At 47.6% G+C, this 13,328-nt stretch overlaps 1 protein-coding gene across 4 annotated transcripts in view; it reads left to right on the top strand.

The window, feature by feature from the left end:
• The first annotated feature begins 3,539 nt into the window (after positions 1-3,539).
• Positions 3,540-13,328, top strand: part of LIPG (lipase G, endothelial type) — a 28,929-nt gene continuing 19,140 nt past the window's right edge. Inside the window, exons 1-4 of one of the 4 annotated variants that reach the window (XM_013992843.3) lie at positions 3,540-3,958; positions 7,381-7,562; positions 9,460-9,639; positions 11,508-11,619. In XM_013992843.3, coding sequence (XP_013848297.1) covers positions 3,862-3,958; positions 7,381-7,562; positions 9,460-9,639; positions 11,508-11,619 — 571 coding nt within the window. In that variant the 5' untranslated portion in view covers positions 3,540-3,861. 4 annotated transcript variants of the gene reach the window in all.

Below are 13,328 nucleotides of genomic sequence, written 5' to 3' on the forward strand. Positions count from 1 at the left end.
TAAAGACCCAGTGTTGTCGCAAGCTGGATATAGGCTGTAAATGTGGCTCAGATCTGGTGTTGCCGTGGCTGTGGTGTAGGCCAGCAGCTGCAGCTCCAATTTGACCCCTAGACTGGCAACTTCCATATGCTGCAGGTGCAGCTGTAAAAATAAAAATAAAATAAAATACATACTGGATTTCAAGACAAGAATGTAAAATGTCTCAATAATTTTTTATATTGACTACATATAGAAATAATGATATTTTGGCCATATTGCATTAAACAAAATATATTTTACAAAATTAATTTCACATGTTTCTTTTTAAGTTTTTATGAAGCTACTAAAAGATAAGGTCACGTATTGGGAATTATAGACTAAATTGCATTTCAACAACTCCTTCCTCCCTGACATTCATATGTTGAAGACTTAACTCCCAAATGTGATAGGATTTGGAGATGGGGCCTTAGGAGATAAGAAGGTTTTGATTGAGGTCCTGAGGGTTGGACCCTAATGATGGGATTAGTGCCTTTATGAGAAGAGATACCAGAGTTTGATCGTCTCTCTACAAGCCAGGAGGTTCTCATTAGAACCTGAACATGCTGGAATCCTAATGTCAGACTTCTATCCCCCAGAACTGGGAGAAAATCAATTCCTGTTGTTTGAGTCACCCAGTCTATGATATTTAGTTATGGCAGCCAGACTGTCATGTGGCTTGTATTTATGTCTATTGGACAACACTGGTCCGGAAGTCTGTAACTCCTACATACCACACTTTCAACATCATGTCTGTGAGAGGAGGGATGGCTTCCTGAACATTCCTTGGGGTGCTCAGGGTTTTAATCCAGCAGCTATTCAATAAGCATCAGGTGATTAAGTCATCTTCTTAGCTATAAGCAACACAGTCTTCAGCTCATTTGTACAGAAGAGGAACTTGTTAAAAGCATGTTAAGTAGCAATCAGAATATCTAAAGGGCAAAAAATCAGGTTTGGAAAGTATACTCAGGCAGACTGCATTGCCTAAATTCCTCTGCAGACTGATCTAGGGGTGATGCTTTTGCTGCCTGCCCCACCAAAGCCAGAGCTGGCTGCATGCTTCCAGACTCACGTGCTTTCACCTTAGGGTTTTGATTGGCTGAGTTTAAACCAGGAACTCTAGCTGCAAGGGAAGCTGGAAAGGCGTGTGTTTACTTTTCAGCATCTGAAATGGAAAGTGGGCTGCTCTCATGAGAGTGGGATTCATCCTTCTAACATAGGAAGCTGTTTTCCAATGATGGGCTGCCTAAAAGAGTGACCAGAGTCCTTTACTGGAGTAACCTGAGACCCTGACATTTTGACTATGACATAAACAGAAGTTTCTGCTGAAACTCTCCAGACAGGGACTTCCTCCACAGGAGGCTCCCCAGATTGCCTCATGGTCCTTCTGGAAAATATAAAGGATAACAAACATTGATGTTATACATTACTCTATGCTGTGATTGTAATTTCATTATGCCCTTTGGAAGTTCTCACATGATGTTTTAATACAGAGACACAGGAGGGCACTCTAACCAACCAGCAATAAAAAGTAAATGGTTTCATAACCTTGGCAGATAAAAAAAAAAAAAGACGTTGATCTTGTTGAATCTATTTTTTTTTTCCAGGTAGGATAACCAACTTTGTAGGAGTACCTAGGTCTCCTAGGGAATCTCACTTCTGACAAAGGCCTCCAAGACACACCCTTCACACTGTCAAATTTCTAGGGACTAAGATTTGAGTAACTCAGAACAGAGAATTGGAATTTTGACTCATAGGTTACTCATTGCCTCAACCATGGAAAAGATGGAGATGTAGTTCCCAAGGGCTCATATCTAGAGGTCAACAGGCTAAATCAAACCAAGAGCAGAAGAGAGAGATCTGGTGGTGGAGACTTGAAGCCTGTTCCCAGGACTCAGGTTTCCCTCTCTAAAATGGAAATGATATTTGACTTATGTTTGTATAATTTGCCAGTGGAGAAGGAGAGTAGTAAGAGGAAGGAAGTACACATTTTGGGGTGCCATTTACCATCCTATAAAGTGCATTGAGTTTTACACGCAAAAAGTGAAGCCAGCCTGCCTCTTAAAGAATTAGAGAACACAGGAGGGACAAAGGGTGCTTCGTTGGCAAATGGAGTAACACAGTAGTGAGGATAGGTCAGAACAGGACCTGCTCCTCCAGATGGTTTCCCCACACAGACCTTCCAGGCGGGGGCCCTGACACTAGGGGAGGAAGGGGCTCCGGGCTGCTCTGGCAGTTTTCCTCCCCAGGCAAGAACAGGACCAGTTTCCCAGCGACCGCGGGGTTACTTGCGGTCGAAGGTGCAGTCTTGCAGAACCAGGTCTAGCGAGAACCAGGCAGGAGTCCTTGGCGCTTTCAACCTCTCCCATCCCCTCGGCATTCCCCGAGGGCTGTTGAGACGCAACCGCCCCCAAGTGGTCCCAGCGGAAGACTGGCGAGCGCCCCGGGCTCAATCCAGGCTCCCCTGCGTCAGGTGCTGAATCCGGCTCGCAGCCCTCGGTCTCGGGGTCCCTCGGGCGGAGTTGGAGCCAGCACTAGGGGGCAGGAGCAGGGACGCGCGTATCATTACAGGAAGGAGAGGAGGAAAAAAAAAGAGGAGGGAGAAGACGCTGCTGCTTAATTCCACTCAATAGGTCGACACTTGGCGCTGGTTACCGGTCTGAGACCCCCACGCTTGGCTCACTATTCCTTTGAGGAATGTCCCCGGCATCCCTCTAGTCCTGCACCCCCAGGTAAGAGAGCGCTTACCACGTGGCAGGCGCAGCACTAAGCGCTGTCCCAGAGTAGGTCTTTTAATTTTTCCCCAAATTCCTAAGCGGCAGGAACTGTTACCATCCGCGTTCTGGGAAGGAAGGAATGGTCTTGGAGAAGTTGGACGGCTAGTCACTAGTTGCAGCTAGTGGCGGAGCGAGGACTGACCGAGAAGGATCTGAGCGATCCTGATGCCCAGACCACAGCCCATAGCAACTCAGCTCTGCCTAGTTATTGTCCGATCACGACGTCTGCACCTGTCGTGGGCCTCGCAGAGCAGGAAGGCAGGAGGAAAGGGAAAAAAGAAGGACCACAGGGGGACCAGGTGGCTTTCGTCCATCTGGACCCTTGGCCCTGGGCGAGGAGAGATCAGTTCCGGCGCGGGGTTGGCTTTGCGCCTGGGAGAGGATAACCTTCCTTCTCCAGGAATCGCGAGCGCGGCGGGAGCAGCGGTTTGGGGTAATGATCCCCCTTGGGCAGCAGGGTCGAGGGGAGAATCTAGGGTCCGGGAGTGGACACCAGGAAAAAGTGTGGTGGCAGGAGCCCGGCTGCTGGCGGAGTTGCCGGGGGAGAAAGCAAGGCAGCGCGTGCGGAGAGTCCACGCGGTGGGTGTGTGGCGCTTTCATTCAAACTTTGGGGAGTCTTTGGTTCGGACGTCAGCGAAGGTGTGACCAATCAGAGTCCAGGGACGGGAATAAATTATGCAAATCACCATCTGGCGATGGGTCAGATGACTCCAATACTTTAAAAAACTACCTCGCCGGGCAGCTCGCGCGGTGGCAGCTCGCGCGGTGTGACAGTGGCAAGCCCAGGCTTCCCGGGCGGGAGGCACAGGGAAGGGCAGATCTGGTTCTGGTTCAAGCCCTTTCACACTCACTCCACCACCCCGCTGCTCAGTTTAGCCAAGTTTTCATTTTTCACCTTCTCCACCTTCAGCTGTCTAAGGCCACCACTGTCTGATCCCACTTAGGGTCTTAAGGGCTCGGACTGCTGGAAACTTCGAGAGGTGGTTTTTTTCTTTTTGTTTGTTTGTTTGGTTTGTTTTTTTATCTTTTTAAAAGTCTCATTTTGGGGAAGGGGGTGCTGTGGGGAAGGATGCGAAACTCAGTTCCTCTGCTCTGCCTCTGGAGCTTCTATTGCTGTTTTGCGGCGGAAGGCCCCGCACTCCCTGGTCCAGAGGGAAGGTTGCAAGGTAACGTGCACTTATTTTTATTACCACCCCAAAAACTTCTTTCCTGCGCCAAGTCCCCTCTGTCTCGCCCACCCTTCTTCAGTCTTTCCTCGATCCTGTGCCATCCTTCTTCCTTTCCTCCTGCACTGTCCATTTGCTCTTCCTAATTGGTCTTGCAGTTCACTTGTTCCTCAGCACCTCTGACCAGGGCATCCCCAGCCGGGCATCCAAAAGGCCACAGGCTGGTGGGTGCGCTCTCCAGCGCTCACTCTCGCCCCACCCCCTTGCCGTTATGTGGTTCCCTTATCGGTGCTGTCCAGTCAGCAGAGTTGGCTGCCAGCAGCTATTTCACCTTGTCCTTCTCTTTGAACCTGGGGTTTTTCGGGGTCAGAAGGCTGTTAGAAAGAGCGCTGTCATCTGTTGCCCCTCCTTCTAAATCTCAGCATAGGTGTTTTGAAAGGTAAGGTATTAGGGTAGCTGGCTCTGGTTTGATGAATGCTTACCGGGAGCATTTGGTGAGTAATTTGTGCAGAGAAGCTGCTGGGCTTCTTCCCCAGGGTGCTAGCCTTCCCCCAACGCTCTTTCTAGCCCTTGCTCTTCCTCTTTCTACTTCTTTTCCTAGCTGCCAGCTTTTCTTCAGAGTTCTACATGACAGTCTTTTCTATTGAAGGAAGCCTACCCTGGAGGAGTGAGTGTAGGTCACTCAGCGGGAGTACCAAGTAGTTAAGCAGAGGAGAGTGGGGGAATCCCTGAACCATACCCCGTTATTTCATCGTCTACTTTTCTGCTGAGGTTGGGTCAAATGATGTTGATCCATGTCAGCTTATGTGCGTGTGTGTTTGGGGGGATTTAATTTGAATGAATGAAAAAAAACTTGCTGCACTTCACATGTTCTTAACTCTAGTGCAGGTGAACAGGGTAGCTCTCCTGCAAAATGCTAACATTCCTTCCAGCTTCTGTGTTCCGCTATTCTGAGTATTTGGGGGGGGCAATTTCATTCATTCAAAAACATATTTATTGGAGTTCCCTGGTGGCCCAATGGGTTAAGGATTGGGCGTTGTCACTGCCGTGGTGCACGTTTGATCCCTGGCCCAGGAACTTCCTCATGCTGTGGGTGCTGCCAAAAAAAAAAAAAAAAAAGGAAGAAAGAAAAAAGAAAAAGTATTTATTTGTCAGGTATGCTTCTATGAGTAGGAGATACAGCAGTGAACTGAACAAGTGTAAATCTCTGCTTCCACAGAGCTTACATGTCAGGGTGGGAAGACAGCCAGTCAACTAATTAAAGTATATAAATAGTGCTCAATGTTACAGAGAAAAATAAAGCAGAGGAGAAAGGTACAGGGGGCTGGTGGGAGAAGGTGGTGTGGTTTTAATCTGTGGCCAGGCTTCCCTCACTGAGGGAAGCAACTGAGGGAGGTAAGAGAATGAGCCTTGACAAGTCATGAGATCCAGAGGCTGAAGGACTCAGGCTAGAAGTAGTAGTAGGAATGAGCTAGAGAAATGTGAGGTTGGAGAAATCCAGGTACTAAGGTGAACCTTTTATCTCAGTATGTGCGTTTATCCAGGTTGGTGCCAGGAAGCCAGCAGAATCCCTTTCCTTTTTCCCTTAAACTTCCCATCTGATCTGAGTGGCTCTCTAGGTGGAAATTGGGAGACGTTGACCAGTTGTGTCCACGGTTCAGATTTCTGCCAGTTGGGGCTTTTGTTCCTTACTTTAATGACAAGGTTCTGCTCATGTGTATTGAGGTGCATTTTCTGGAACCTTATCCTTTTTACATCTGTTATCCTCCCCCTTGTCCCCTTCACCACCAACTTCTCCACCACTCTGGTCTCTCTTTCCGTGACTCCATTTGTTTTTTTAACTCCTGGGATCGTCATTTGGTAACTTTTCCCTTGATTTCTGGGTAACAGGGGTCTTTGATTTTTCTAATTTCCTAGCCTGTTATTAAGGGATGGGATCCTGGATGGTTGGAAGAGTGATAAAGGGGTTCCTTTAAAACCTTCTGACATAGTGTGGTGATGACGGTATAACTAGTGTTAAAAGGCCATAGGGACCATCAGGGGCATTGGCTGCGTTTTGGAGTAGGGTCATCTCCTTACAGCACTGCATGTACACAATGGATCTGGAAGGAGAAATTTTGCTGCTCTTAGGAGTTTCTTCACGGCTTCAGTAATTTTCTTAACAAACGAGAAGAGTGTCTGGCCCAGGTCTGGTTCTGCCAGGAGCACTGAGGATGCTTGAGGTCTTGGAGTAAGTGCTGGAATCAAGGTGGAAACACTAGGAAAGTCCATTATATAATAGGTCAACAGTTCCTTACCTCCAATTCCAAAATCTGAAATCTTTCAAAATTGAAAAATTTGTTTAGTAATTTATTTGGAAGCAGACCTAGCTTTACATGACCTGAATTCTTGCTCATTTGGCAACAAAAACTGACCTCAACTGACAAGAGGGTTTTTATAATTTTTTTCCATTGAGTCCAAGTTGTCTTGTATTTCCCTGCAGAAATATTATTTGTCTGTTTAATGAATGGGGAATACCTCAGACCCTGCTAGGGGTGTTACAAAATACACGGTATGTATACCATAATCCTTTTCTAATACCTTAAAGTTCCTAAATTCTACAACAAAACTGGCCCAAACCTTTGAGGAAAAGAATTGAGGATCCATACTTTGAAAGTAGTAACTTGAGGGAAAGAAGGAGGACCTATTTGGATAGGGAAGAGGAAAGAAAAGCAAGAGAGGAGTTCTTGCTGAGGTGCAACAGGATCAGTGGCATCTCTCTGGAGTGCTTGGACACAGGTTCAATCCCAGGCCTGGCACAGTGGGTTTAGGATCCAGTGTTGTGTCGGTGGCTCAGATCTGATGCCTGGCCTGGAAACTCCATATGCCTCAGGGTGGCTGAAAAGAAAAATAAAGGAAGAAAAACAAGAAATAAAAAGGAAGAAAAAAGAAAAAAAAGCAAGAGAGACATTCTTTCAGATTCTCCGTAATTGCTACTAGTGACTAATTAGTACTGTTACTTTTTTTTTTTCTTTTTAGTGCCGCGCCCATGGCTCATGGAAGTTCCCAGGCTAGGGGTCGAATCAGAGCTACAGCTACACCACAGCCGCAGCAATGTGGGTCCAAGCTGCATCTGCGACCTACACCCCAGCTCACAGCAGCGTCAGATCCCTGACCTACTGAGCAAGTGCAGGGATCAAACCCGCACCCTCGTGGATACTAGTTGGATTTGTTTCCTCTGAGCCACAATGGGAACTCTGAGCACTCTTAAATATTGATGAAACGTCCCTCTTATAACGTCTTTGCAACTCTTCTGGGAAGGGAGGAAGAAACATTCAGCAGATGTAAAAACTGAAACCCAGAAGGCTTAAGTAATTTGCTGGAGAGTGAACTAGAACTAGACCCCGGATCTCTCACCACTGATGCGCTGTTCTTCCTCCCAGATGAGCCCCACAAACCCAGTGATGTGCCAGCTGCTGCCACCCCCCCTGTGAGATTTAACCTCCGAACCTCTGAGGACCCAGAGCATGAAGGCTGCTACCTTTCCCTTGGCCACAACCAGCTCTTAGAAGACTGTGGCTTCAATGCAACAGCCAAAACCTTCTTCATCATTCATGGATGGACGGTGAGCCCAGGGGAGGGAGTTCCACGGCTTTGCACAAGATCTGGTTTCCTTTGTTTTGGTCAATTGAAAGGAATACTGGTGCTTCCAGATTCCTCTCTCTCTCTCCCTCTTTTCTTGTGGGCTGCTTGTATTTCAGACAGCTGTGAAGAATGTAATGGGCACTTCGTGGAGGGGGCAGTCTGGACTCCAGCAGGGTGGTATTTAATGCTGGCACACAGCGGGCTTTCAGAAAGTGGCTCTCCTGAGGGCAGCAGCTCAGCTCCATTGGCTCTTAAGGAGCCCTCTAATTACACTTAATTACATTGGTCAACCACTGCCTCGCGGGGGCCATCGCTCCATAAGAGCTGAGCTGAACTGAAGCATCTTGACTGGCTTGGAGAGTCTGTGAGGAGCCAGCTGGCCTGGATGCCTGGCCCGGGATGGCTGGCCCTGGTTGGCACGGTGCCCTCCTGTTTGCATAGAGATGGCTCCATTTAAAGGCACTGGGGTCTTTATGTGCCCTAGCTGAGCAATTCACATTGAAAAGCCCATGACAAACTTCGACAACAAAAAAAGGCTTTAATGCTCAGCCTCAGAAGCTTTGGACCAGCAAGGGATTTAGTCATTCATATAATGGCAGTCTGTAGGAAAATGGCACTATTAAGTGAGCAGGTTTCTGCCTGGGCTAATTGGGAGGGGACATTCCTCCTCTTAATGATGAGAAATTCATATCCGTTACATGCTTCTGGGGTCTTTAGGTCTATCACCAACTGTTGGGGTCAGGCCTGGCAGGGGTGGGTGGGGCTGTGTGGTATGTAGGCACCCACCTACCTAATGTAATTGAAGAGATGATTAAGAGTCTGTCCACCCGTCCTCACCACACAGCCTATGATTAGAATCATGCATTTTTCGAAACTTTTAAAGGCCCCCTGTCAAAATGTAAATACAAACTGCCTGCAACTTACAAATGGGTTGTATTCCAGAAAGTTCTTTTGTAATCTGTTTCGGAACTTGGAACAGCAGTTTCCCATAGAAGCAGGATTGTAAATGGCATTCGGGTTCCCAGGCCAGGCACAGAAAATCTATTTATCTAATAATGTACTTGTGGATGGGTTTACAACTGGACCTAGTCAGTAGTTATACTTTGTTTCTGTGGGAAAATGTGTTCCGAGTTCTAATTTGGGATTCCAGGGACAGATCTGATGGCAGAATGATGGCAGAGATGGGTTGTGGGAAGGGGTCATTTGTTAACTCTGTGTTTCCCTAAAATACAACGTCTCCCTGCCTCTCTGAGAGAGAAACTAATTCTCCAGGGCAACCCTTCTCAGTTACCTCTGAATGATGGACCAGGCCACTTACTTCCCTGACTGTGACAGGGACTCAGGCTAACCTCAGACCAGCATCGCCACCAATGTTTATCTCATAGTAGCCCTATTGGTCAGTGGGACAGCAGCAGAGGATACCAGCTCTGAAAGTTTTGAAGGGAAAAAACAGAGGTGTACAAAGCAATGGTAGGAGTTTCCATTGTGGAGCAGTGGAAATGAATCTGACTAGGAACCATGAGGCTGCAGGTTTGATTCCTGACCTCACTCAGTGAGTTGAGGATCTGGCATTGCCATGAACTGTGGTGTAGGTCGCAGACAAGCCTCTGATCCTGTGCTGTTGTGGCTGTGGCGTAGGCTGGCAGCTGTGACTCCAGTTCGACCCATAGCCTGGGAACCTCCATATGCCTCAGGTGCAGCCCTAAAAACCAAAAAAAAAAAAGCAGTGGCAGTCAAACATCTATGTAGTAATCTTGCTTGTGGCTGGCCTCTATCATGTGCAAGTGTTTGATGCCTGGGCAGCCAAAGTGAAGTTTCCATTAGGATTTCTGAAACCCAGAAGGAGAATTTTAAAAAAGGTCCCGTTTTCTCTGCAGATGAGTGGCATGTTTGAAAATTGGCTGTACAAACTCGTGTCAGCCCTGCAGACAAGAGAGAAAGGAGCCAATGTTGTGGTGGTGGACTGGCTCCCGCTGGCTCATCAGCTTTATGTAGATGCGGTCAATAACACGAGGAAAGTGGGACACAGCGTCGCAAGGATGCTCGACTGGCTGCAGGTAACGGGATCAACGGGATCAACGGGATCATGCTCTCCTTTTATGAGCTTGACTTTGAACCTGAACCCTCTTAAGAAACAGAGGTCAGACTGTTACAGTGAACTTCAGGGGTCTGAGAATATCATTGAGAGTCAATATTTTTCAACTGAATTAAGTATTGCTTGGAATATTTGGAAGCTTAGACTTTTAGAAAGCTTTCTAATTATTGACACATGTCTGGATTTTTCCTGCTACTTTACTTGCGGGAAGAAAATTTGCCTTCTGGGCTATTACTTGCTGATGCCCTCAGGTTAGGAATGGCCTGGAGCCAGGACCAGCTTTTTTTTTTTTTTTTTTTTTTTTTTAATTTGGTCTTTTTTAGGGCTGCACCCATGGCATATGGAAGTTCCGAGGCTAGGGGTCGAATTGGAGCTGTAAGCTCACAGCCATTACAGTGCCAGATCCGAGCCATGTCTGTGACCTATACCACAGTTCAGAGCAATGCAGTGTCCTGAGCAAAGCCAGGGATTGAACCTGCTTCTTCATGGATACTAGTCCGGTTCGTTACAGCTGAGCCGTGAAGGGGACTCCCCAGATTGTAATCCTAAATACCTACTGAACTCTGCTCTTGCTGCTGAAATGTGGCTGAGCTGAATGTGAGGAGGATTGGGTCAAACAAATGCAGCCTAATGCCTCTAATAAAATACGTGTGGAGGGAGTTCCTGTCCTGGCTCAGTGGTTAACGAATCCGACTAGGAACCATGAGGTTGCGGGTTCGATCCCTGCCCTTGCTCAGTGGGTTAATGATCTGGCGTTGCCGTGAGCTGTGGTGTAGGTCGCAGACGCGGCTCGGATCCCGAGTTGCTGTGGCTCTGACGTAGGCTGGCAGCTAGGCTCTGATTAGACCCCTAGCCTGGGAACCTCCTATGTGCCACGGGAGGGGCCCAAGAAATGGCAAAAAGACCAAAAGAAAAAAAAATTGTGGAAAACAGACCTTGAGGTCTTAAATTTACTTTTTATACGTTAATGATTTGCCTGAGATCAGTGGACTTAATAAGAGGCAGGGGTACACTGGCAAAGTGACCTGATTATCTGGGCAATTCCAGCATGACTTTCCTTTTATTTTTATTTTATTGTAGCTTTTTTTGCCTTCAGTGTGCAGAAGTTCTCCAGCCAGGGATCGAACCCGAGCCACATCAGTAACTAGAGTGATAGCAGTGACTGCCAAATCCTCAACCCACTGAGCCACCAGAGAATTCCCTGAACTTCCTTTTAAAAGCCCAGGGAATCTGATGAATTCTGGCAGAATTCTCGTTGGTTTTCTTAGTCCTCCGCCTAAGTTGTTTTTGTTGAACTTGGGTCCTGAGCCATGGGGTCAAATCTGCAACTCCTTACAACCCCAACCCTCACTGCCAAGTGCCCTATAAAGGTCCAATGCTTCAACTCAGGGCTCCCAAGCAGGCTTGTGGTAAGGAGGGTGGCAGCACCTGGGCCTAGCGGGCAGGCAGGGAGCACGCTGTTGCAAGCTGTGGCTGGCATTTATTCTCTGGTGAGTCCAGTGGCTTTGACCTCCACGCTGCCACACCTCCCCTCTCTGCCTTGGGTATGGCCAGAAAAAAACCAGAAAGTTCTGCTATGTAGTTCCTGGTCACAACCTCTACCTTGTCCCCAGCACTTGGCATTTGAAATGCCATCAAGTCTTTTTCACCTCTGCTCACCTGGCTACGTCCCATCCGCGTTGCCCTGCTAGCAATGCCAGCCATGCCCCGGCAAGTCTCTGTCCCAGCTCCCGCGTATCCTTCCCGACGTGATGGACTTCTTGAATTGTTGGCTCCCCTATGGGCTCAGGACCATACTCCTAACTCGTACATGTCTGTGACTTCCAGCAGGGGAAGGAGGATTTTTCTCTCGGGAATGTGCACTTGATCGGCTACAGCCTGGGCGCTCACGTGGCTGGGTACGCTGGCAACTTCGTGAAAGGCATGGTGGGCAGAATCACGGGTAAGTCTGCTGCCTCCACTCACAGGACCATGGCCTCCCTCTGTGCTCCAGTCCCCGGGCTTTCCAGAACCAGAGGGATCCCAGAGGGGCAGCATAAGGGAGACAGAGCGGGTCAGCTTTGGAAGAACTCCACAGAACATCTAGTCCAAGGCTTTTCAAATGTTCTTTTTCATCATGGAGCCCTTTTTTTTCACATTGAACTTGTGCAGGACCCCAGTACATGAAACATGGGGTGTTCTGGTCAAGTCTGAGTGTTTGCAGGTATTGTTAGCTCTGCTGTTTGGCCTTCCCCTACTCTGGGGGGATCTCAGGGTCCCAGAGCACCAGGGAGCACTGGTCTAGTCCAGCAGGTGGGGAAACACCCAGGGGCAAACAGCTAAGACTCAAGGGTGGAACTGGGGTGGATCCTGGCCTGCAGGCTTCTGGCGCTCACCTCCAGTCCCTGCCTGTGATGGGCCAGGACCTCAAGGGAAAGGAATGCGTGATGGATTACAGTTTGATTTCTGCCTCTGGTTTTCATCTACCAACACCCTCTTTCCAGTGTTTAGTTGGCATATTAATTAGCAATAATTACCTGTTTATTTTATTTTTTAATTTTAGATTTTAAAAAAAAGTTTTATTGAAGTATATAGTTAATTTACAAGGCTGTGATAATTTCCGCTGTACAACAAAGTGACCCAGTTGTACATATACACAGATAATTACTGATTTAGAATGGGGGGGATAAAATTGTCATTAAAGAGACCTTTCTGATATTGGTACCTGGGTTGTCAATGGACAATGGAGTTTTCCACCTTATTGAATTTTTGATATGAGAGTTTGATTTAAATCATTACGTCATTTAATGATTGTGAAAAGCGGGAAGGATTCTCTTTTCCATTGTGGGGCCCCTTCAGACGCATGCACAGGCTTCTTCCAGTAGGAAATTGGTGGCAGATTTGTTGCCCTGAACTTTGGTTCTCCTGCCAGCACTCTTTTATTTGTCTCCCTGCTGAGCTTCTCCCTCACCTCCAACATATTAAGGGCCCATCTGGTCACCCCAAAGGAAAGAGGCAATGGTTTCTTTCCTGGCAATGTTTTCATTTTGAAACAGGGCTCCGGTAGAAGGGAGTCATTAGCTAAAGAATGACTGAGTTTCAGATTTCAGCAACAAGCTAAAGGGATAGATTTTAAAGATATACACAGGGAGTTCTCATGTGGCTCAGCGGGTTAAGGATCTGACATTGTCACTGAAGTGGCTCGGGTTGCTGCTGTGATGCAAGTTCCATCCCTAGCCTGGGGAAGATAAAAAGATAAAAATATATATACATTTGTGAGGTTTTAGTAGCCCTTTTCCAATCATTATCCCTGGACTTAAGTCTAATGAGCACACACACACACACACACACACACACACACACACTCTCTCTCTCTCTCTCTCTCTCACTCTCCTTTGGATCCAACTGTTTGATTCAGCATAGCTTGAGAGCTTTCCTTTTTTTAAATTAAAAAATTTGGAGTTCCCGTCGTGGTGCAGTGGTTAACGAATCCGACTAGGAACCATGAGGTTGCGGGTTCGGTCCCTGCCCTTGCTCAGTGGGTTAACGATCCGGCGTTGCTGTGAGCTGTGGTGTAGGTTGCAGACGCGGCTCGGATCCCGCGTTGCTGTGGCTCTGGCTTAGGCCGGTGGCTACAGCTCTGATTCAACCCCTAGCCTGGGAACCTCCATA

The sequence above is a fragment of the Sus scrofa genome, chromosome 1 (assembly GCF_054392235.1).
Source record: "Sus scrofa isolate SSC_HxYL_T2T_F1_AM1 chromosome 1, Sscrofa_HxYL_maternal_Yorkshire_Landrace_v2.0, whole genome shotgun sequence".
NCBI lineage: Eukaryota > Metazoa > Chordata > Mammalia > Artiodactyla > Suidae > Sus > Sus scrofa.